Source organism: Lissotriton helveticus, chromosome 9, assembly GCF_964261635.1.
Source record: "Lissotriton helveticus chromosome 9, aLisHel1.1, whole genome shotgun sequence".
NCBI lineage: Eukaryota > Metazoa > Chordata > Amphibia > Caudata > Salamandridae > Lissotriton > Lissotriton helveticus.
The window spans coordinates 877,503,205-877,528,189 of record NC_136070.1 but is presented as its reverse complement, the minus strand read 5'-3'; the positions used below and the strand labels follow the sequence as shown (position 1 = coordinate 877,528,189).

Sequence of the window (24,985 nt, the reverse complement as noted above, 5' to 3'; positions counted from 1 at the left end):
TGTCTAAAGCAAGCCAATAGTCTGGGTAGAAACTCAATAAATTATTAAATATTTACAGAGAATCCGTAGCATAAAACATACACTGATATGGTATGTATTTTAGGAGAGTGATGAAGGGTGACATTTGGTGTAGTAGGTTGTTTTGGATGTATTTGGTCAGGTTGAATCTATGTAAACATTTATATTGTATATTCAATAAGCTTTGGTCTTTACATGTACCTTCTATTTGCTAGACTTCTCATTCTTCACATAATGTCTTACACGTGCAAGAATTCCAAATGTAGTTGTGTTTCAGTTAGTTTCAACTCTTGTTGTAGGATCTCCTAATCTGAATAGTCCCGGCAGTCACCTTTTAAATGCGTATTTGAGTACTAGGTAGAAATTGAAGAAAGGTATATGGATCTGGCCTGGATTTAAGTAGTGTGCTTGATTGTGTTAATCAATCAAAATCATTATCCAATATGTCCTTGACAGGTGTTGAGGGACCTAATATTTGCTTTTTGAGACAGCCGCACAGTGAAGCTGCTGTCGGTATCAGGTTTGGGTCCAAAGAGGTTTGTTCTGAGTTGAAGCTTGAGTAATGTATTCACCAAAAATGTGTGCTGGAGCCTTTTCTCTTTAACTTGTCTAAAGCAGTTTCTGGTAGCCAAAGACTGTGATTTTCCAATTCTGGGTATTCAAACTTTTCATCATCATCATCATCATATATCTTTATTCGGTGATTTGTGGAAAAACCATCAACGTATACAAGGTATAAAACATAAATATATCAATATTTAAAATAGTATTAAACCTTTGCAATCACAGATACAAATGACATCTCAAATCAATTTAAGAACATGAATACATGTACCATCAATCTAAGGGAAGCAATACGACCACCAAACATATGAGAAATAAACCATACAAATCAGCTAAGGATATAAAATACATGTATATCATTAGAAAATAAAATAAATGGGATTAAAATGGTGTTGTAACTAACAAAGGAATTTTTAAAATGGTGTCGTAACTAACAAAGGAATGTTTTGCAAATCAACCAAAAGGATAACAGAAAACGACTGAGGGAAAAAAACAATTGGCCCGAAAGTGTCCGCTTTTAAGATTCTAAACGCAATCTAGCACTTCCTAAAACCTATGTTAATCTATTTGTCTGCTTTTATATGCCATGCCATTGATACAGTATTTTGGTCATTACAATCAACAGTCTCCAGAAACTCCTCAATTATTTTGCTCTGTTAGGAACCACAAGATTGTCTAAAATCCATGGTATGGGTTATGGGTTATGACCCAAAGGGCATTAAAATTAGGGCACACATGATATGTGGTGTTAGGATAAGCAGTATACAGGCTTTCTCATGCCTTGGTGTCCCATTAGGTAATGTGTGTTATTGCAACCATCTTCCGAATATTAGAAAAACAGAATATTTTGAAATCAGCTTTCATTTTTTCCTAAAACCTCTGAAAGATATGCTTGCCATCTATAAGGTCAAATGCTTGTTGATTGATACCTACAGCATGAGTCTATATGGATACACTGATTTTTGATGCATACAAAATATTGAAAATGGCTGTTGGCTGTCCTGGCCAGTTTCTTCACCCAAATGTGCGTTTCGGAGCTTGAGCATACCTACTTGGAGGACATCAGCAAACTGTGCCCCCTTATGATATGGTAATCAATATGAGTTAACTCTGAAATAAACTTTAATCATCTGGTAGACTTTGATTGACTGCAGTTAGATTATAAGGGTCGAGTTTTAACTGAACCTGATTTAAATTACCTGTCCCCTCCCTTCTTTGAAGAGGATGGTTTACAACTTCTGTCGCTGGCTCTAACATTCCTATATAGCCAGACTCTGCCCTCCCAGAAGAGCTGGCTAATCCCAGGGGCATATTATCACCTTATCAAAGGAGCCTGGCTAATCCACTTAACTCTGACCAATCAGGACAGACTACTGGAGGGCTGAATTTTTTTCCTAAAGTCGATTTTGTGAACCACAATGTGGGGAGTGAAATCTACAATTTCACTTAACCCAGGGCATATAAAACTCATTTTATAAGGGTCCTCATTTGAACTAACCGACCCTCCACCCCCTGGACACCATAATATGACCAAACATTGTAGTGTCTTCATTTATAAGTGCCACAAACCTCACAGTTGAGTTTGGGCACAATTAGCATTTTTAAATGCAGTACTGCAACACAGGGCTGCTTTTAAACTGCCCCCAGTGTCAGCAGTGCACACAAGCAAGTGCAGAAAGGGCTGCTGGCCTCTAACTTCAATGCCCTATTATACACAAGGGACTTAAAGGTAGTTTCAATACCCCCTGCCCTATTATGTACTAGGGCCTAATAGGGGAGGTCATGCCATTCACAGGGGTACCCTAACCCATAGTGTATGTAGGTGTTTTCACTGCTTTCTAAGTGCCTCTTTCAGCATAGCACCGACCTTAGACCTGTCAGGAAGAGCCCATGGTCAGTCAGAGTCAGTTACCACCAGCAAAAAGTTGGTGGGTGCTAGGGCACAGGATGACTTTGCAGCAATGTGCAGTTGTGATATTGAGCTGTTTTCACTTTGAATTACATTATGTCAATATGAGAGCTAAGGCACCTTGCTGCATCTTTTTGCTTTTAAACTATATGCGGAATACTAACTGTATGATAAATTATGAAGGATTTCTTTATTTGTATTTGATATTAATAAACTGATTATGCAGCTTTTATGGATTATATTTAAGCCAAATAAAGAACAAATGATCGATTGGTTGTTTAATAGAGTACAGTGTAATGATTGGTGATGCTGGCATCCATACTTTAACGAAGCTTAACAGTTCCCAAGCATTTGCAGGTATGTTACTTCCATAACAATGTTTCTGGAGGTGCTTTAAAGATTTAGGGCCATATTTTGCATTATTTCATGTAACGCAATGCAGCAAGGCACCATGCTCTGCTGCGTGAAAGGGAGAGGGCCTGAATGCACCATATCTCGATAGATATGGAACATTCCCACTTTTTGCAGGCGCTGGCACACAAACTGCTGCCTGGTGCCAATGCATGAACCCTTGTACCGTGGTGCAAGTGTCACTATATTGGATACAGGATTGTTTTTGTGTAGGAAGGCAGACCTTCCCGCACAAAAACAATCCTCTGAGGCTATTTACTTTTTCTATGTGTGCTGCAGAATACAGCACATGTTGAAGAGGACAAAATGAGGAGAAATAAGGATATTTCTCCTTGGTACGCCTGGTAAGGCACAGCATTTTGAAACATTTTCAGGTTTGCGACTCTTGATAAATCTGGGAATGCACCAAAATCCATGGGTGGATGCGTGGGAAAACCCACACTCCACCCATGGAGCACCTCCTTGAAGCCCAGTTATGCAAGGCAGCAACTTGGACTGCCTTGCGTTTCTCCAGATTTACCAAGCCATGCATGACCACGCAAAGTGGCCTTGTGTGGCTTAGTAAATATCATTATAGGATTTGAGTCACCCTTGTGCTACTTTGTGTAGCACAAGGGTGATGCAAATCTTTGATAAATATTCCCCCTAGTGCTCTCTTGAAATTCCCTCTCCCTTGTTTGTTGTGTTCATCTGAGCCTCATATTGCGTGGTGCCAGTGCTTTGCTATGAATTAACACTTTATTTAACACGTTCCAATGTCTTGTCATCTTTTTTTCCTCTGAGTTTTTTTTAAGTAGATGTGCTTCTTAAGGTGCTTTGTGCCAAACACAGATTATACACAATATACACTTGTAATGTTCTTAGTAGACTTAAACAGTACTTGTGTCAGTCTCTTATTTTTTCTTTTAAGTGCTCAGTTGCATTCTTTGATTTCATTGGTGGTTGTGGTCTGGCAAATGTGCTCCTCTTCAGGCTCTCATTTGAGTTGCCATAGGCTTTGTCCTGTAGGTGATATTCTTTGAAAGTGTGCTAAGTAGCAAGTTACACAAGTCCGATTGAAATTGTTGTTGGATGAAACACAGAGGTCAGAAAACTGATTAGGAAAAAAAAACTTCACTGTCCCTTTCCTTGTCTGTCCTTTGCAGGGAACTGATGTGATGTATTTACTTTCCACTGTACTAAAAGACAGAAAATACTTCAATGACCCAGACAACTTCAACCCTGAGCGCTTTTTGGACGAGAACGGGGCTTTCAAAACAATTAATGCATCTGTGCCTTTCTCTATCGGTAATATCCTAAGACACTTTACCTAAAATAAGTCTGTTTTCCTAAATTTCTATCTCTTCCCTTGAGTAATGGGGCCGCCTTGAGCCCTTTGGGACTCTTTCTTTGCTGTATTATGCTCATTTCTCATGCTTGATGTTCACTTGATGTCTGATAAAATGTGGCCATTGTTTTCGATATCATCGTTTTGTCTTCTCCAGGAAAGCGGAACTGTCTAGCAGAGGGCCTGGCTCGTATGGAGATCTTTATGTTCCTCACCACAATCCTGCAGAACTTCAGCTTAAAATCTCCGCTCGACCCCAAGGACATTGACTTCACACCTCGAGAGTTTGGCATCGCAAATGTGGCTCCCGTTTATAAGTTATCGTTTGTACCCCGTCAAGGAAAGCAATAATTGAATATCTGCTACCTGATTCATGCTGTGGCCTGGGTTCTGATTAACAATATGATGCTATACTTAAGATTCACTATTTTTTCAACATTCATATAAAACATTGGGGTGCTCTGGTTAAAGAATAACAAAGATTAGCTGCAACTATAAATACACTTAACAGATTATGTGGAAAGGGCAATCATATACAGGACTCACACAAAAAAAACACACAGGGACCCGTATTAGCATCACATATTCCACTGTACTGTTAAAAGAGTCATTTATGGCTATACCACTCTTGACTATTGTAGCCAGCCAGCAGTATTTCTCATTCCATTGCTCTTTGTTGATTGCAGCGTTCACATGAATAGAGGGTCTGATTTAGAGAATGGCGGTAATCAATCAATGTGCATGTAGAGCGCACAGCTACCTCAGCGGAGGTGTCTCGGCTCTAATGCGGTCTGCCAAAAAATATTACTACTACTGGGAGAAGAACCATGGGGCAGATTTACAAGCCCCTTGCGCCACTTTTGCGTCACTTTTCCCATGTTAAAGTGCCTCAAAAGTGGCGCAAGGGGCTTGTAAATCTGCCCCCATGTTATAAGGCCTACCTAAGGGAAACATCCTTTACAACGAAACTTTTACAACACAGTGCTTTTACAACGCAGGTTTTACAACGAAAACCATTACAACCCATTGCGCTGGGGGGCGCTCTAGGATAGGGAATAGATTTAATTTACTATCCAAGACCTTCCCTAGTGTCCACGGGGACTGTAGTTGGAATAGTAAATTAAACTATTCACTATCCAGCACCCCAAAGCACTATGCGTTGTAAAGGTTTGCGTTGTAACAGCATGCGTGGTAAAAGCATGCGTTGTAACGTCATACATCCCCTTCCTAAACTCTTGCTCTGACTTGATCAGGCGCATGTGGAAAGGCAGAGCTTTTCTTACCGAAAAGGACCTTCCTCCTTGTTGTACTTTGTAATGTCACGGGACATAAAGAAGTTGCAAGTAATTGGATCTCAGGCTACGATCATGATGATGAAGGCTATGCCTCTGCTTAAGGTAACATGATGGTGATGGATTACTTACTTAATGCGAAAGTCATGGCTTTATTGATGTTCAGATCGAACCTCTAGCTACCTAACTTCCTAATTTTTCACGTTACCCAATTGTGTGAATACACAACGTGATAATCTGGCTGGCTTGTCCACTCTTTCTGCCAAAGTTCAGAGCCTGCTCTGCCATAAAGGGTTATGGATAAACAGCCCAATCTAGACTGACTGAGCCATAAGGGCTGGCAAAACTGAAGTAAATGAAAGACTAATAGAGAAATGGAGGTAGCCTATATCAAAACAAGGTAATTATAGTGTCCCTTAAACGTTGCGAAACACCTCGACCATTTTTAAGAGGACAGGTGTGTGGTCACTAGCAGTGTACTTGTACGGTCAAGGGACATATTGATCATAATTCAACCAGGGGAAGCGTGCATTGGTGATTATTCCACCAGCAATTTCTCAGCCACATTGACTAGGAAACCTTCTTCATCATAGTTGATAAGTTTAAATATGGCAAATTTCCCTCTTCTGCTTTCGCAGAGGAATTATATATACTGCAAGGGAAGGTGAATTTACTGCTGCCAAAAACTCCAAGGCCCAGATTTACTATGGCTATGTGCCAGCGCGAAGAGAAGGAAAGTGACACATGGCATTTATTTTGATCCACCGATTTCATTACCCAACAAAGTCCCTTCACCCTGGGTGAGTTTAATTTCCAAATGAATACCAAACTTACCAATAACCAATTTGTATCTTCATCCCTAGAGTACTAAATATGGCGATGCAATCTTTATAGTTGGCACGGTTTGGCAAACTAACAATCAGTTCCAAAAATACTCATGAATTATAATAAACACCTTAAATAAAGACAAACTCGTTTCTATGATTATAATGCATTATCTAAATAAATGGGAAACATGCTCATCGATACCAACATACAGCATGAATCATAGACCATCACAAGGAACAATATTAGAGAAAATGACAATTCATATCTCATTGACAGTACATAATGGAGTGAATAGGCGAAGAGACAAAAGGTTCAGAGACAAAATATATTTGCATGATTATGCAAATTCAGTTTCTGTCTATACTAACCCAATTGAAAATAGAAAAAGGGATGTATGACGGTACAATGCGTGGTATTACCACGCGTACCGTTACAACACGTCTTTTACAACGCAAGTCGTTACCACGACTTGCGCTGTAGGGGTGCGGACTTAGGAATAGTTACATTTACTATTCCAACACCAGCCTACATACAGTGGGGAAGGTGTTGGAATAGTAAATCTACTTTTCCTTATTCTTGAGCGCCCTCCAGCGCATGTCGTGGTTACGACTTGCGTTTTAAAAGACGCGTTGTAACGGTACTGCGGGGTAACATCCGCGTTGTAAAGGATGTTCCCCTAGGAAAACCATTCTCTGGCCATGAGAGCAGTAAGGCCCCTCAAGAAGAGCTGAAAGGCAAAGTCTAAGTCAGGAATCAGCAGACAGGAACAGCCAGCTCAAGAATAGGAGACAGTGATGTGACCTCTCCTCACAGAGGTAGGAAACAACCGAACCAACCGAACTAACCAAAACCCATCCCACCGGGAACCACAATTATACCCTAAAACCCAATTGTCCAATGCACACTTGTAGCGGAACATGCAATTTCTCTACTTATTATTGGTTGAGGAAGGGGGTGTACTGTCGCACCACTCTCGTCATATGCTTTTCGCTTTGATAACTTATTGTTCATTTATTCATTTTATCAATTTCCAGCCAAGGAAATACAAATCCAAACCGTTGTCAAAATGCAAATTTCCTCCATCTCGTTCATGTATTCACTTTTGTGCCATGTTTGTCCATTCACGCTCTTCTGAGGAAGTGTTCTTCCTCTCGATTAATAACATTTTGTTTCCTCATGCAACTTTTGGCATGCACAGAGAACTTTCAAAGGACAACTGAACTGTCGTCCACCTTCCCCTTCATGTTTAGACTTTATTTTCCCAATATTCTTTTTCATAAACCCAAACGTTTCCCACAGACCAGAAAACCATACTTCTATGAAAAATAAACACAGCATTATTAATCACTTGTAATGCTTTCCATTACACACCCACCCTGTGTTGCATCTAACCATACGCAACTCAAGTTATTATTATTTTTCCTAGCAATGCGTTAATAAAGTGCATAAATGCTGCATTAGTCCTTTTATTTTCATTAGTCATAAGCATTTGCGGCCTACTCCAGTGCTTTTAGTTCACGCTTATGCAGTAGCATTTTCCCTCATGTTAGCTCTTTTCCGTATAAGTTTTCACCGCACACAGTTAATACGTGTTAATAAGGGTTCAAACCCTGCTCCATCACTTTTCAGCACTAAAGGTATTTTGTCCTGCAAAAGAGGACTTTTGAGAGCTCCAAAACAACCTTGTGTTTTTTGCATCTCTGTATGTCAAGTAAGCATTCCTAGGGTGGTTAGACAACACTCATAGACTTTAGCACAAACCACTGTCTGCTAAGATAGCGAGAACTGTTTTTTATCATAAACTAATTACTACTTGACGCAGGTGTAAGCAATGGGAAATGCTTTAATTATTCACAAAAATTGTTGCATTTCTTCTATGAGGCATTGTGCAGCACACTTTCAATGTGCTGGATCTGTCAAGGCATAGTAATTTGTACTGGAGGCTATGAGTGCAGTACAAATCAGTGTTGTCTTAAGGATTTTTGGGGGCCTTGTCAAGTTATATTTTGGGGCCGATTGTTTGGAATAATTTTGAATTGTATTACTCATTTTGTGGTAACTGAAGCTAGTGAAATGTCCAACAATATTAAACTATGTTAAACTTTCAGGAACTGATTCACCCAAAAACAGCTCATATATGTCTTGCCTGAGCCCCAAAAATAGCTATAATTACACTAGAGAATAAGATTGAGAAATATACTGAGATGATATAGAGAGAGATCACCTTCCGGGGGGTTATAAATCTGGTTGCCCTGGGCATTTGCCCATGCCTTAAAACGTTTCTGGTACAAATGACATGCTAGCTGATGCACAGTGACCTCTGCGCCCGATGATGAGGCTCTCGATCCCACAGACATCCATGTTAAAGCTCCTGCAGTAGGACAATCTAATCAGATCTGCCCCTGTGCTGTGTTTTACTGATTACACTATGTAGTAAATCTAAGTCTATAGCCAATTCCAAATCTTTATTTCGATCACATGATCCTAAAAGATGTACAAAGTTTACCACATCAGTTAATAATCCGGAATATCAATATATCATTAATATAAAATGCATTAAGAATTAAAAAAAATAATAAAAAGAGGTGCCAGTTAGTCAAGGGATGAAAGTTTGTCAAGAGTCTCCGACCCCCTTTAACAGTCTGATGCGAGCATACCACATTGCGCTTAAATATTTTGCTATAGCGAACACAGTTGGCGGGGATAAATCAGTCTTTAAAACTCTATGCAGGTAAAAATGTTCTAAAACCCACGTTTTTGAGGAGGGGAACAAGCCAGTGTTTCCTGCTTTTCCGGTAGGCACGACAGAAGAAAACAACATGCACATCATTCTCCTTTGTATGGGCACATGCAGGGCACGTCTCTGTTGCAGGCCGACAGGACCATGCTTTGGTGAAAGACCCAAGAGGGAGGGTCCCATACCTCCACTGCAGGAATAGTTTTCTTGTTAGAGCTCGAGTCATGCCATCCAGAACGCTTTCAAGGTTATATGAGTCTTTAATTTTAATGAAGTGGTGTGTTAGAGATCCTTCACGAGTGCTATCCAGAGCTCGAAGAAGCATATTATCGTAATACGCTCTGGACAGCGCTTTCCTCGGAATCCTGATGCTTGTACTTTCCGGGTCTGACCATAGTTCTGGTAGTGCAAGGATCTCACAAGTACTCTTGATGTAATTTAACCAAGGCGTCTTGGTGGCATTGGGCAGGGATAAAAATTCCTGTAACTCGGCTCTGTAAGTGGTGAGGTCTTGACTACTCCAAAGACGACGCCAAAAGATTAATGGTTTGAGCCCTAGTTCCTCCGTAATGGGCCTCAAACCTAAGTCTATATCAGTTGAAGAGAGTCTTGCTGAATACTTTTTCTGTTGTGCTCATACGTATGTGTGTCTGGGTGCCTGTACATGTGTAATAGAGATTCTGTAGTTACAGTCCAGGTGCAGTTTCCATTGCAATTGCATTTTCTGGTTTGCCATTAGTTAACGAATCTACAAAAAATGGCACTTGCTTAGCATGCTGACTATGTTTCGACATGCCAAGATTTGTGCAGATCCATTCAGAGTGAGGAAAGTTAAGAAGGGATCAGAGAAGATGTATTTCCATGTTAGTTCATATAGGACGTTTTTCTCCATGCTTCACCAAAAAAGGCTAAACGGAATGGCACCAAATTGGTACAGAAGCAGAACGCCGAGAAAGAAAGCTTCTTGTGATTGAGTTTATATTTTTGAATTATTTGCATTTGAAAAAAAATATGAAGTGGATTTTGCAATGATACTGTTTATGGCTATCTTGTCATTTTTGAAGGAGGACCTTGACAGGATGCTTGGATCTGAGCAATCTAAGAAGAGGCCACTGAAATGTTTGGTTTTGTGATCATTATTGGGCAACGGGCACCAAAGACTGCATCCTGAAGAGAAATGTCAGGTGGATTTTAGAAAGAAAGAAGAGCATCCTCTGACCCTGGGAAGCAGATACAGTGACACTGTCTCAGAAACAAAACATAAGGATCTAGTTGTGTTCTAGTGTTTGAAGACATGGATCACATGTTTGAACACCCAAAATTGGGCTCATAGAGTTCTGACAATTTTTGAAAAAAAATTGTATGCTGCATATCCTGAAAATACATTTTAGAAAAACATTTAACAGTATGACTATACACTCTCAGAGATTATGAGCAGAGCCCACAGTGAGGCCAACCCCTGAACCCAAAGGCTTGCTCTCATGGCTGCAGCTCTGTCATACAGGGACTGGTTGATGTCCAGACTCCGATCCAAGAGGCCTCTTCACATGGCCAATCGCCATGTGTTCTACAGCGTGTTCGGTGAAATAGAGACTGGATGTGCCCTATTGCCTGAGCTAATTGTGGATGGTCAAAGGCCATTTGTAGTAGTTTCAATTGCACTGCAGCAGGGGAAAGGCCTGGATATATATCAACTTTAAATGGTTAAAAGCCTTGTTCAGCAATAACTGGAAACACAGTTGATAGGGCACTTGGCCTGGTCTCAGGTCAGGTTCTACTTCTTATTTCTCGGACAGCATTGAAGTGAGGTGAACGAGCTGGCCACAGACCAGTCCCAGCATTTATCCCCTGGTGTGCATGACCAAGGACTATCTAAAACATGTGCAGAGTACACAAGTGGTTGGGAACCTGTACTGTAGCAAGGTTCAACTGAGATATTGCATGGACAGATGGGTGCATAGGCCAGTTCTAGTTCCCAACCCCTGCTGTTCACAAAAGCCACATGCAGTGACTGCTGCAGATGCAGGTGGTTGGGTGCAGGGCCTGTGTCCCACTGAGAGGTCAGCAAGATATGGCTATGGATCTCACTGCACACATAGGGGCTGGATTATTGCTTACTTTGGTGAGACATGAACCTATATCTAGTTCTCGCAATGCACAACCTAAACCTTGTGATGTGAGGGCTGAATGAACAGTGGTGGACCTGCATTCAACCACTAATGTTCCTTTTATTTTTTTTAACTCAGATTTATTAAAGCACAATATTTTAAAGAAAATGATGGTTAAGGATGCACAAATATCTTAAATTATCATGAGAACGAAACTAAGACATTAACTGAGAAACAACATTTAAAATGGCCTTATGTTTCCAAAGAATAACCTATAAAACCCTTACAGTACACCATTCATGGTCTACTATACAAACTATAACTCATAACTCTGCCATGCTCTGCTCTTGCAGCCGATAAACAAATGTTGCAGAATGTTGTGCCTGCTTGGTGAACGGGGTCTTGAAGATAATGAAAGCTATTTTCAAAGGTTATTGTCTAAGAAACCATGTAGTGGTAAGAGTGGGTATAGGTGGAAAGTGAAAAATGCACAAGATCATTTGTATATTCTCCAACAACATAGTGCCTGGTTTAGAGTTTGGATCGATATAAACATTCTCTAGATTGTGGATAAACTTGAAAATATATTTTTTAGTCCAAAGCTATGTATTGCCCCAACACAAACATCCAACAGCCAGTTGACCAACAAAATAGACTATAGACGCTGTGACAAATAAAGTGTAAACCTTTTTAACTTTTGAGGTCGCAATACACTTGTCTGGCACTTCTAATTCCTTCAACCCCTTATAGCTCTCCACTTTAATTTTTCATAGTTTTGGGAAATTCTGATATTATGTAATGCCCACTCATTAACAAATTTTAGTTGCAGGCAGCCGTTATGCTCACTAAAATATGCAGATTTAACCGAGTCCAGAGGACCACATTGAACGACGTTAGACAGTTCTGAGAGATGGAAGGTTGAGCATGTCCTGTATATATTCTGAGTGTGGAAAGATTGCACTTTTGCATGTGCAGGACCTGTATTTAATAAGGGAAAGCACGTTTGTGTGTGTCATTTACTTATTCTGAGAGGGGAAAGCTTGTACTTCTGTATCTCATGGACATATTCAAAGTGAGACAAGTTTGTACTTTTCCAAGTTCAGGACATGATCTGAGGGACGCTTGTAGCTATGTATGTACTTTACCTATTCTGAGTGACTAAAGCTTGCATTTCGTCATGTGAATACCTGGTCTGAGTGTGGAACGCCTCTGCTTCTAATGTGTTAGACTTCATCTGCGGGACAGAAGTCTTCTGCATTACCTGGACATGTTCTGAATGTAAAAATCTCTCACCTTTGCATGTGCAGGACTTGTTCTAAGTGATTAAATCATCCATCCCTCATGCCCTTGAGATTGTCTGAGTAAAGGAAATGTGCACTATGAGATTGTGCCAATAAATCCATTAGTATGTCACTGAGTCAATCACAGTGAGCATGTTCTAATCCCTCAGTGTACCAATCTGTGTGCACTTCTGTAACATTGGGGTCTCGAGATCAATGCCTCAAAAACTATATTCATGATCTTTAACTCAAAAAAGGCCAAATAGGTGTAGAATTATTATAGATTCCAAACAACTGGAAGGAGTCAAGGAGTTTGATTATCTGGGCATCAGACTGGCAAAGAGTGATAGCTGGGGTGAACACGTTACCAAGAACAAGGCCTGTCTGAAGCATAGGTTTAATGCCACCATCAAGTTCTTTAGGGACTTTAAAAATTATCCGTTTTTCCCTGCCCTCCAGGTGGACAAAGCTCAGGCTTCTAGAACAGTGTTATATGGCACTGAGTTGCGTGGCCACAGCCAAGCTGAAGGTCTACTCCCTTCTGAGAACCTCTTCATAAGAACATTGCTGGAGCTACCACAAAGCTTGCCCTTGCTTCCACTATGCCTTGACCTCAACCTGCATAAGGTAATTGACTCTGCGAAGTTGAAGCCCATTCTTTTTTGGCTAAGACTCTGGTCAATTGAAGAATTGGCTCACTATCGGGCAGCTCTAAGTGATGTAATTTGTAGGCCCCAGGAGCAGGGGCGGCCTTAGGCATGTGCAATTGGACACCTGCACAGGGCCACCCAACACCAGGGGCCACCACGCCAATATATATCCCTAATATAATTATCCTCTGAGGATGGATACATATTTGCGTGGCGGCCCCTGGCAGGGATTTGGCGGCCTCCGGCTCTGTTCCACTTATAAACACCCTGATCCCCCCCTCTTTACTGGCCTCCGTGCTCTGCCCTGCCCGGACCCCCTCTTCCGTGGCCCGGAACCTACGCTCCCTGCCCAGGGCCACCATGAGCCTAGAGCTGCCCCTACCAGGAGTCAAACGGTCTCTGGTTAAAGCACATCCAAAGCGCATTAACCAACCTAGACATGGCTAGGCTCTGGTTTGACCGCAGTTGAATCTCTTCTAGCACAGTCTCTTTCATAAAAAAGTATTTTTGCCAATCTGCCTGGACCACACAATTTGGTGCACTGTCGTCTTAGTCACTAACAAAATCATTCCTGAACAAAAAAACGGATCCCAAGTTTGAGGAGTTCCTTGACCAGCACATGTTCCATCATTTTACCCAGAATATAGCACTGCTCGTCAAGATATTCATCACGTTTTTTTGTTCTGCATATAAGATCATATGCACAAAATGGTTTAAACCGCTCTGTAAAAGCCTGGGGATTATGCATCTCTAGGAGGGTTTCCGAAGTTGCCAAGCAGACACTAATCCTAGGAAAATGCTTTCGTGTCTAACTTTCTAAAAGCAGTTCGGTATGTCAGAGTCAGAAGTCTGAAGATTTAAAAATCTAGGTCCAGAATTATCTTTATTATGATGCCTGTGTCTTAGAAAATGCCAAAGCAAACGTATCCATCTTCTCGCACCTGATTATTTGAGCCTTTGAAATTATTTTAACCAGTGTATTGCTTTTTTTCGGTTGGCATTTGTGATTTTGCTTTTTTCACTTGGCCTTAATCCCCTTTTAATCATTTTAATGCTTTAAAAAAATGTGCATGTTGATATAATGTTCTGTGTTCATGTTTTTCTTTTGCCAATGAATTTATGTTAATTCGAAATGACAAATAAATAAAATACAGCTTTTGCAGTTGCCTTCTGATGTCGCAATTGTTTCTGCCAGAGTCAGCAGGGAAAGTTTAAGGCAGGTCACAAAACATCATTACAGTTGCAGCTTAAAAAATGAAAATGAGAACTGGTTGTTCCTCCTTCTGATTATTGTTTCTGAAATGAACGGTGTTAGAAGAAAGAAGAGATTTAAGGCAGCATTTTTATGTTTTGAATGCTATGTGTCCTTAAAGAAAAGATAGAATTCCTTTAGGGGTTTGTACATTATTATTATTTATTTTATTATTTAGAAGTTTTCTATAGCGCTAACAAGACCCGAAGGTAGCAGAGCGCTTTACAGTAAAGGGCGTGACAGGGTGAACAAAAAGACATGTAACAAGTAGAAGCAGTCCTCGAAAGACAATATTGGGGGAGGGAAAGTTCGTAACAGTGGGACTTTTGGTATAAGGATACATAGATAACACATAGTTCAGTGGGAGATCCAATTTATCTGGGACCTAGGGAGCGGATGAGGAACAAGGCTTTGAGTTGGTTCTTGAATTCCGCATAGGACGGTATAGTTCTGATATGCGGAGGGATAGAGTTCCATATTTTGGGAGCATTTCCAGTGAAGGAGCAGTCCGCAGTTTTCTTCTTTCTGGTTTTTGGAAGGATGAGCAGCAGGGAGTTGGAGCTTCTCAAATATCTGCTTTGGCCTGCTTTTTTGAGCTTGGTTGCCAGGTATTCTGGTTTACCGGTGTGGAGGGCCTTGTGGGTTAGGCAGGCCGTTCTGAAGGTGCTATGCATTTCCACCGGAAGCCATTTAAGTTCTTTAAGTGCTGGGGAGATGTGGTCGAATTTTTTTGCATCCTGTGATCATTCTTGCTGCCGCATGTAGTGTTGTTTTTAGTGGAGCCAGGTGTGATTTGGGGATACCTGTAAGGATTGAATTCCCATAGTCCAGGCTAGATAGAACTAGAGATTGTGTGGCTAGTTTAAGATCCTTGTTTGGAATGAAAGGTTTGATTTTGTTCAGCAGTCTGAGGTTGAAGAAAGCACTTTTTGCCGAGTTCTTATTGTGGTTTGTCAAGGTTAGTTTGGGGTCTAGGGTGAAACCCAGAGATTTGACGGAGTCAGTTGGCGTGAGAGAACCTTTAAGAGCATCGATCGACTTCAGCCACTCAGTGACTTGAGGGTTGTCTTCTTTGTTTGAGATGAGAAGGGTTTCGGTCTTGTCGGGATTGAGTTTCAGGTGGTTTTTTGTCAGCCAATCTTGAACATCTTTTAAGACAGCATTTAGTCTATTGATGTCGTTGGGTGAAGAGGTTTCCAGGTCGATCTGCGTGTCATCCGCGTAGAGGTGGAAGAGGATGTTGGCATTCCTGAGTAGTTTGGCGAGCGGTTCCATATAGATGTTGAAGAGCTGAGGAGAAAGTACTGATCCTTGGGGTACACCCTTGTTGACTTGCTGTGTTTCGGAGGTGAAGTTCTTCAGTTTTATTATTTGCGAGCGGTTGTGGAGAAAGGAAGAAAACCAGTCAAGAACTACCTCGCCGAGGCCAGCTCTTACTTGCAGAGTTTTGATGAGGAGCTTATGGTCTACCGTGTCGAAAGCTGCGGATAGATCAAGGAGTATGAGAAGGCAGCACTTGTCAGCGTCAAGAGAACCGTGAATGTCGTCTATGATGTTCAGCATTGCGGTTTCTGTGCTACGACCTTGTATGAAGCCAGATTGGAGGGGGTCCAGGAGATTGATGTTATCCAGGTGATGAGTTAGTTGCAGGAGAACGCAGCGTTCCAGTGTTTTGGCGAGTAGAGGGAGGTTAGATATCGGTCTGAAATTGTTCAAGTCAGTAGAGTCGAGGCCGGGTTTTTTCAGCAAAGGGGTGACTTGTCCCATTTTTAGACAGTCGGGGACCACTCCGCTTTGTAGGGAGCTGTTTATGATTTTGCCCCAGATAGGTGCTAAGGTGAGCTTCATTTTTTTGACAAGTGAGGGGGGAATGGGGTCTGAGATGTGAGCTGATGGTTTGGAGGTCGAGATTAGCGAGATTATCTCCGTTTCCTGCACGTGGCGAAAGCTTAGCCAAGGGAGGGGAGGGGGGCCGGAAGGGAGGGCCTGAGGGATGGTCGTGTTGCTGATGTCTAGAGATAGTTCAATTTTTTGGACCTTGTCGTTCAAGAAGCTGGCGAAGTTGTCGCATAGTTCTTTGGACGCCTGCAGGGGTGAGGGCAGAGGCTTGGATGTTTGATGTCTGATTATGTTGTAGAGTTCCTTAGGTCTGTTTTTGGAGTTGGCAAGTGCCTCTCGGAAGAAGTTGGATTTCTTGTTTTTGATATGGTTGTTATACTTCTTTCGGGCTGTTTTTAGTTGTAGGCGAAGGATGGTTGTTGGGTTGTTTCTCCACTTTCTTTCTTTGGCTCTCAATATTCTTCTTTCTGCGTTGAGGTCCGAATTGAACCAGGTTCTAGACGGGGTGGCACGACTTCTTTTGAGCTTTGGAGGAGCTAGATTATCGAGAATGGAGACTAGCTCAGAGTTGTACTGGTCAATGAGATCGTTGGTCGAGAGGTGTGGGGTGTTGTCTGGGAGAAGTGAGCTTATCTGCCCTTCTAGAATGTCTAGGCGGACTTGGGAGAGGTTTCTTGACCATTTGGGTGGGTCTTGGGGAGGTTTAAGCGGGATGATGGGGTGATTAATGTGAAATAGGATCATATGATGATCTGACCAGTCAACGGGGAGTATGTGGTTGATCGTGATTGAATTCTTTTGTGCAATGATGGCGTCCAGTGTGGCTCCTTTGTAGTGTGTCTCCTCGGTGCGATGTTGAGTGAGGTTGTTATCTGCGAGGATGTTGGATAGCGATCTAATTAGAGGGTTGTGGGTTTCATTCCATCGGAGATTTAGGTCACCAAGAATTAGGTTTTTGGAATCGCCGAGAACGTCTTGAGCGATCAGGTTGGATAGTTGGTCTCCAAACTCATTGTTTCTGCCCGGGGGGTGATAGAGTAGATGGCAAAATAGAGAATCATTGTCTTTGGTTTTGATGGAAACGGATAGACATTCAAATGAGTTGTATTCAAAGGGGGAGGTTTCTGTGATGTTCCAGCTGTCCTTGTGGATGATAGCAACTCCACCTCCTCGTTGTTCTATCCTGTCTTTGGAGATGAGGGAGAATCCCGGTGGGACCAGCATGTCTAGGCAGGGGGGACATCTTGTGGGTTACCAGACTTTTTAAACTGGCGTACATTTAAATGAATCTAATATTTTGGCACACATTACCAGCTGTTATTGTTTTTCGGTTTTATTCAAGTATGCAAACAAACTTCCTTTTTTATATAAAGGAGCAAGACACCAAAGATTTAAGGGTCTTTTGGAATGGACAATGTGTGACCATGTAATATAAGGAATGGGACTCCTGATCCGTTACTTTAGAAGAATATGGAAGTCATCTCGGAGTTCCATGCCTTTATAAAGCAACCTGGCCGTTAGCCTCGTTCCTCTATATTCTCATGAAACTCCTCAGTGACACGCAATATCCTTTTATATACAACAGGGCATACGTTATCACACATATAGTCACGTTATTCCCTATCTCTGGGAGTTGTCCTGTTCCTCTGATAAATGTTCTGCTTGTAATAATTGAAAACTTACTAAAATAAGCAAGAAAATAAACATTTAACAGTAGAATGAACATTGTTACACTCCTGGTCATACTGTTCTGATTAGACCCGTTATACTTTTTTTTTATTCCAGAAGTGGTAGGGACATGGTCCACTACATTGACTCCATCTGATTCTGTCTTCCTGCAAACAGTGTTGTGTCAATGTGGCAGTTTAAGATTGTAAAAGCTGCACTCCTTGACCCATAGAGTCAATTTCTGCAAGGATGAGGGAATATGTAAAGAAGGTGCTGTTTAATGCTTATTTGCAGTAAAAGCAAGAGAGCTATCTTGCCAAATAAGCACAACTGTATTGCACCTAAAACCCAAAAAAGGACTGGGTTATACCATAACAGTGACATGATACACTACGCACTATTGGCCTTTAAGTGCAACAATGTTTATTATTAGGTGAGTCTTTAGATTTTAGCATTTCACAGTTTCACATTACTTACTGTGAAAGTAGAATTTTTGTAGTGCAGAAATAATCTTGCCTGAAGAAAGTAAAACAGAATGTTGTGTTTTCACTGTAACCCTTTTTTCCTCTTCACCTTACGCCCCTCTTTCTCCCCTGTCATCAATTGAGCGTTCTGGAATGTTGGCCAGATGCCAGCTGTTGACCTCTGTGACCGGACGCTCCTCCCGGTTCTCCCCGCCTGGCCTTCATGCTGTGTTGGATTTACAAGCTTAATAAAAGCATTAACTTCAATTGCTGTGAAGCGTTTTCTTTACAAATTGGCGACGAGGGCCAACACAGCAGAACCTGTGTGCAAGGATTAGTGAGGTAAAGAAAAAGGAATTAAAACGAAGAATAATTCAATGTGAGTAATCGGGACTCACCAACGAAGGACTTTAAGAAAATAAACGAAGGCCAGTGAATAAGGGAAGATTGTTGCTCAAATATTGAAAAAGCATGTGTGATATGTGAAAATACCTTTTAAAGATCTGTTCATTCAGAAAACGGCATCACATTGTCTGGAAAAGAATGCGATCAGTAAATCTAACGTAAAGAAGGTATATCACATTAAAAAAAAGAAAGAAAGAAGAGCTGCCTTCGCTGCATGATTGAATGTCAGTGCGCGATGTTAGACTGTTAAACTGCCAACAGCCATATGTCAATTGTCATCTGGCAACTGGCAACTGAACATTCACAACGAACGAGAACTGTCAAGTGGCAGATGACGCAACACATCGCCCAAAACAGCCCACAAAAGCACACAAAAGATAACATCACCGTAGCATAAAAGGCCACTTTTATTCATAAGATCAGGCAATTTTCTTATATCAGCTTATTAAATCCATGTTTTATACTTCTTTTCAGAAACGTACAATTTGTAACTGTAAACCAAAACCATATCATTTCATTTCAAACTTTTATTCGCTTGTAACTGTTTTGACCAACACCAAGCTTCATTTTCTGAATTCACCCCATATTTCCAACATATTTGAATTTCCTTGTTTTTCCTTTCCTTTTCCCCATCCTGATCCTCCCCCACCCTCTCTCATGAAGGACGATCAAGTCCGCTCTAGACATTGACCTCCCCCTATTCCGCCACTGAGGAAAAAACTGATTTTTCCTGAACCCCACCAACAAGCTTTTTGATCCCTTTGTCATTTTTTCTTTTTTTTCTTCAACCAGTCCTGAAGAGACCCATAAATCAACGTTGAACTCTTTAAACAAAAAATCTCGTATCTCTAGAATATAATATGCCATTCCCAATTGATTGAGATGGACTCCATCGTCTCGAAACAAATGGCTTTCCCTACCAGTGATGTTATCATGTGCCACAGTCGGAATCCCCATAGCCACACAGAAAATGTTCATTGCCCTGTTTAGTTTTTTCCTGGCTTTCTCCATTGCTGCTTGATTCAAAGCGTTCTTCCAATGTTTCCGGAAAACAAATTCAGACCATATAATCCTAGTACCCAACCAGTTGTGTTTGATTACTGCTGAGTCTAGTTGCATATTCTTTATCTGGGCTAAACCCGAAACCGCCACCAAGTCATTTTCTCCTAAATGGAGGAGCAACAGATCTAGACCGCTTCTATCGTATCTGATTTTTGCAAGCAATGGAAATAAACTGTCCCATCTCTAACCCCCTTTACCTCACCAGTAAAGTTCATGTCCAGCGCTGGGGATGCCCAGATTTCTCCCATAGATCTGGTGTTCGGCAAAAATCGCAGCCCACTTGACAAACAAGTGGCCTATGATCCAGACTTGTTTTTTACTTGTACATAAACCCCGAACATTACCTAAACAAAAGAAAAAACGAATTAACACCAGAAATAATAAGCATCATACTATGTTTTTTGTTTTTTTTTCATTTTCGCACATAACGCGCACAACACATAGAGCGCCATCTGCCTATCGTTTTAATTGCACCCCAACCCAACCCCAACCGAGCTGCCTCTGACGCTGCCCCGATTCTGAAAGAGTGTGTAGCAAATTTGGATGGATCTTTACCCAGGAGTAACAAAGCCCTCCTCAGGACTGACAGCAGCTGATGGCTCAAAAAAATTTCCCCAGACTGGTGAACAAAAATCGGCCCTTCTGAAAATGCTTGCGAAGACCTACAATCCCTCCATTCCCCCACAGGGCAACACCCCTTCATGTGGCTAGGACTCAGATTGATCCACAAACCTTGACCCAGCTGATCAGTTTTGGATTTACGTAACCAGATTTTTAAAACATTGCCCTCTAAAAAGACTTCCGAGCTCTCTAAACCCTTTTCTGCCCTTAGACCTAACAATTCAGAAACTCGAAATGCTTCGAAGAACAACCATATCATGCATAACCTGAACATTCTAACTTCATGAACATTATAACAAGAAGCAGGTAATTTCAGTAGCAGTTGCTGTAATAATGTAAATGAGACGGGGGCTCTCCTGTTGGGCCGTGTGGAATTTTCTCTCTGCAAACCTTTTAACATTTTTCTTGCCAGGACATTGTTAATTGGATCAAAGCCCCAGTACAGTTGCCCATAAAAAGAAATACCCGCTAATTTTCCTGCTATCGTGCTATGAGACAGCCCTTTGTTGACCAATTCCAGGACAAAATCTAACAGAAAAGGAATTGGAGCCTCATTACTGCTTATAGTGTGAAAATTCTTGCCATAACTTAAGAATTCATGCCAAGCCAGCAGGTAACTTCGTTGAGTGGCCGGCACTACAGATTGTTCCACAAGCTACACGATCCTCAGTCCCCTAGGGCCCAGACGCTGTGAGGAATCGGTGTTTTCGTGACTGCTGCTCCCGGGGCCAGCGACCGAAATCTGTCCCACTGGGAACGAGAAAGTGCATCAGCTATTGTGTTATTTACTCCTAATATGTGTTTTGCTTTGAACACTATATTTAATCCAAGGCTCAACAACATGAAAGCCCTCATTAAACTCAGTACTCTCAGGTCCTTTGCTTTCTGTCTGTTGACTAAATTAACCACTGCCATATTATCCACGTGGAATAGCACTGTCCTGTTACTCAGTTCAGATCCCCATACTAGCAGTGCAACTAATAGTGGGAACAGCTCGAGGAACGCAATACTACGACCTTGTGTCTTCCACCTGTCTGGCCACTCTTCCGCGCACCAAAGCCCATCCCAAAATATTCCAAATCCGTTTGAACCTGATGCATCCGAATAAAGCTGAACCTGCCAAAGCATCGCTTCCTCAACAACATTTAAAGACACTCCATTAAAGTTGTGGAGGAACAAAAGCCATATCCTCAAATCTTCCTTCATGCTTCTAGTGAGTCGGATCCTGTGATGCAGCATAGTTACCCCCGACATGGCCATACCCAGCTGTCAGCGGAAAGTCCTCCCTGCTCGTACAACTTGACACGCAAACTTTAAATAACCTAATAAACGCTGCACCTGTCGTAACTGTAACTTTTCAACCTGCAACGCCTCCGTGACACATGCCCTAATCTCCATCAACTTGTTCTGTGGAAGCCTGGCCATCATCTCAGCTGTATCGATTTCTATGCCCAAGAATGTAATCCTTGTAGCTGGGCCCTCCGTTTTGTCTAGCGCCAAGGGTACCCCAAATTCCTCTGCCATGCTCTAGAAAGTATTCAACGCAACTTCACACTGCCTAGATTGTGCCTTCCCTATGAATAGAAAATAATCCAAGTAATGGCAAATTGTTCCTGTGCTACACTTCTGTTGGAAAATCCAGTTAAAAGGAACTAAAAAGTTCAAAATGAGCACACGAAACTGCACATACCATTGGGAGAACGTTGTCAAATTAAAAAGAGCCTTCAAACTGCATACCCATTAATTCAAAGTATGCTGGATGTATCGGGATCAGCCGGAACGATGATTGTATGTCGCATTTTGCTAGCTCCGCTTTTTCCCCCAACTCTCTGACTAGTCTGATAGCCTCATCCACTGTGGTGTATGAAACTGATGTATCTGCCTACGCAATTAAATCATTAATAGAGCTGCCCTCCGGCCAGGAGAGGTGCTGTATCATTCGGTACTCACCCGGTGTTTTCTTGGGATTTACTCCTAATGATGAGACTATCACATTTTCAAAGGGCAATTGAGAAAAGGGGCCTGCCACTCTATCTAATTTGACCTCTTCTGCCAACTTGCCTCTGACCACATCCGGGAATTCTTTTGCAGACTTCAAGTTGTCCGCCCATCCTCTGATTCTAGGACCCTGATATCCTATTCGAAAGCCGTCCTTAAATCCCCAATATAGTTTAGCCGCCGCCTGCCAATCTGGGTAAGCATTTAGCCAAGGTATAAATAATTGCCACTTAATTGGGGTAAAAGCCCTTTGATAAAGGAGGAAGTGGTGCCCCTCTCCCCCTTGCTGATTGTCCTGGTTCTGGAAACTTATGTCCCATTGCACCTGGCGTTGCTGGGAAACATTGAGAGAGTGTGTGGCTACCGCCACACTGTGAACATTCTTGCTTGAATCGGCAGTAGGGCCTTCTGCAATATCCCCTGTTGTAATTCCAGCAGGCTCCCATACCACTGGCCTGTCCTCTAGCCATGGTCCCCGCCCATCCCTGGGCGGCGCGCCCAAGAAAGGGCCGGTACGTCACCGGCAACCCACTAGCCGTGTGTGTCATTGCCGGAGGGTGTGAAGCGGACATCCACTGAAGCCACAGTTCAGAATCTATGTCACCCCACGGTCTATCTTCACCCAGTCCCATCCTTGCCCGAAACTCCTCATCATAATTTAACCATGAGAAACCCCCAAAATGCATGTGTGCTTTCCTTTCTGTATCCATGTTTTTAAATAATGAGACTGCCCTGTCAGGGTATCTTTCGCAGTAAATGCTGGCAAAGATTAAAAAGGCCGATTTCTAGTTGTCTATACTACGAGGGACTCTGGGACGCCTTGCTATTTCCATTTCCTCTTCTTTTGAACCTTCCCTTGCCTGGACATCACGATGCAGTAAACGAAAAACATCAATAAATTCATGCTGCCATATTTTCTGTTTAGTTTTAAGTGACAAATGGGAGCCTAAAGGCATCGCCAAACCCATATAGGGCAACCTTTTTGGTAAACTTGCCCCCTCCTTTTGTTCATCTTGCCTGTGACTTTGATCTTCCTTACCTGTTTCCTCACCTGCTGGCGTATGCGCCACTTGCTGCATCCGTGTAATTGGTTCCCTGTTCCCCAGCTGCTTTCCCCCTCCTGTACCTGCTCCCGCATCCCACGCCCCCCACCAATGCAGCTTACCCTTTGGTAGTTGCTCCGCTCTCCTCCTCAAATCCGCTTGAGAGATCCGCTCATGATTCTCATGTTGATCCGAGGATGCCACGTCGTTGTGTTCCACCTGAACAGATTGAACAGATGTTGTTGTCCCACCCCCCTCCCCTTATCCTTGTCCTTATTGTGCACCACCCTCGTATCATCCCAAACCTCCCCCTCCAAGCCCACCTCCCCCCAATCCTCCCCAATCTCATCCTCCCCTGCCTGCATGTTCCGAGGAAAAATCATTTGCTGGCTTCCTCCTGGACATTCTCCATCTCCCACCCCTCCATCATAAGTTTGCCAATTTAAAACAGGCTCTCGCTCTAAAAGCCTGCCCGCTTGCGCTGAATCCGCCAAAAATTCAACATTGTAACCACATTGATCAGTGGCCGCCTTGGTTGTCTCAGTTGCTCTGCCATATCCTACGCCTGTGCTTGTCTTCTTCCGAGCCCTGTTGTGAGGTGGCAAACTGAACCATGACCTCTCCTCCAGCCTACCCACCAAGGCAGCGTCGCTATTGATGACCCCTTTGCTGTGTTTGCGGCCATTCGTGTCCTCCACCTGAGCATGTTCAATCCAAACCCACTGTCCATCTCAACTCTCCCCAAGCACTTCTTCATCCTGCTCAAAACCCTCTGTCGCCGGTCGTGCAACAGGAAAAATGTATTCCCTGTTAAAACGTGTGCTTTCAAGACCATTGTCAAACATAAAATCCCTATAATCATCCTGAGGCTTCCTTGACACCCAACCCTCTCTCTCCTGCGCAGCTTGTCCGCTGACCTGCGCACCTAAAACTTCTTGAGCATATGCTTGCTTGTCTTGCGGGGTATCCCCTGCACCCTGCACAATATTCAAACAACCCACTCCCTCCATGCCCCCTGAGGCTTGCGCTTCCTTTCTGTTGAAAATTACTGGCACCGAATTCTGGCACTTCTTTAAAGATATCGCCTGTTGACTCTGCTCTGCCAGGTCCTCCTCACTTCCACTGGAATAAACCACCAGTGCCAAAACCTGTGTCTCTTTTGGACCTGACGAAAGGTGAGCCCCCATTTGCTGGTCAGTCTCCTGCACACGTGCACTTCTCACAGACTGAGGTACACTAAAGGCCGCTATTGGCCTGGAGCTCACTATCCTGTCAGAATCTGTGCCTGCACCTCGGCCACCCCTTCCCCTTGCAACTCTCACCTGTCTCTGAGGCCCGCCCCTCGCCTGGACCTGCCTCCTGCCCACTATCTCTCTAGACTCACCCGGCAGCCTTGTGCACCAGCCAGACCCCCTCAGTACTGCGGTGAAAGCGAATGTGCTTTCCGACCTCCAGAGGCAGACAGCTGGCCGCCCCTCACTGTCGATGCTCCTCTTCCCCTCACTGAAC

The 24,985-nt window shown here is 42.6% G+C and overlaps 1 protein-coding gene across 1 annotated transcript in view; it reads left to right on the top strand.

Annotated features, from left to right (window-relative positions):
- LOC144781946 (cytochrome P450 2G1-like) overlaps window positions 1–4,599 on the top strand; it is a 552,942-nt gene extending 548,343 nt beyond the window's left edge. The window contains exons 8-9 of the mRNA XM_078661038.1: window positions 4,048–4,189; window positions 4,387–4,599. Coding sequence (XP_078517164.1) covers window positions 4,048–4,189; window positions 4,387–4,580 — 336 coding nt within the window. The 3' untranslated portion in view covers window positions 4,581–4,599. The remainder of the gene's footprint in view (window positions 1–4,047; window positions 4,190–4,386) is intronic.
- Window positions 4,600–24,985: the final 20,386 nt, after the last annotated feature.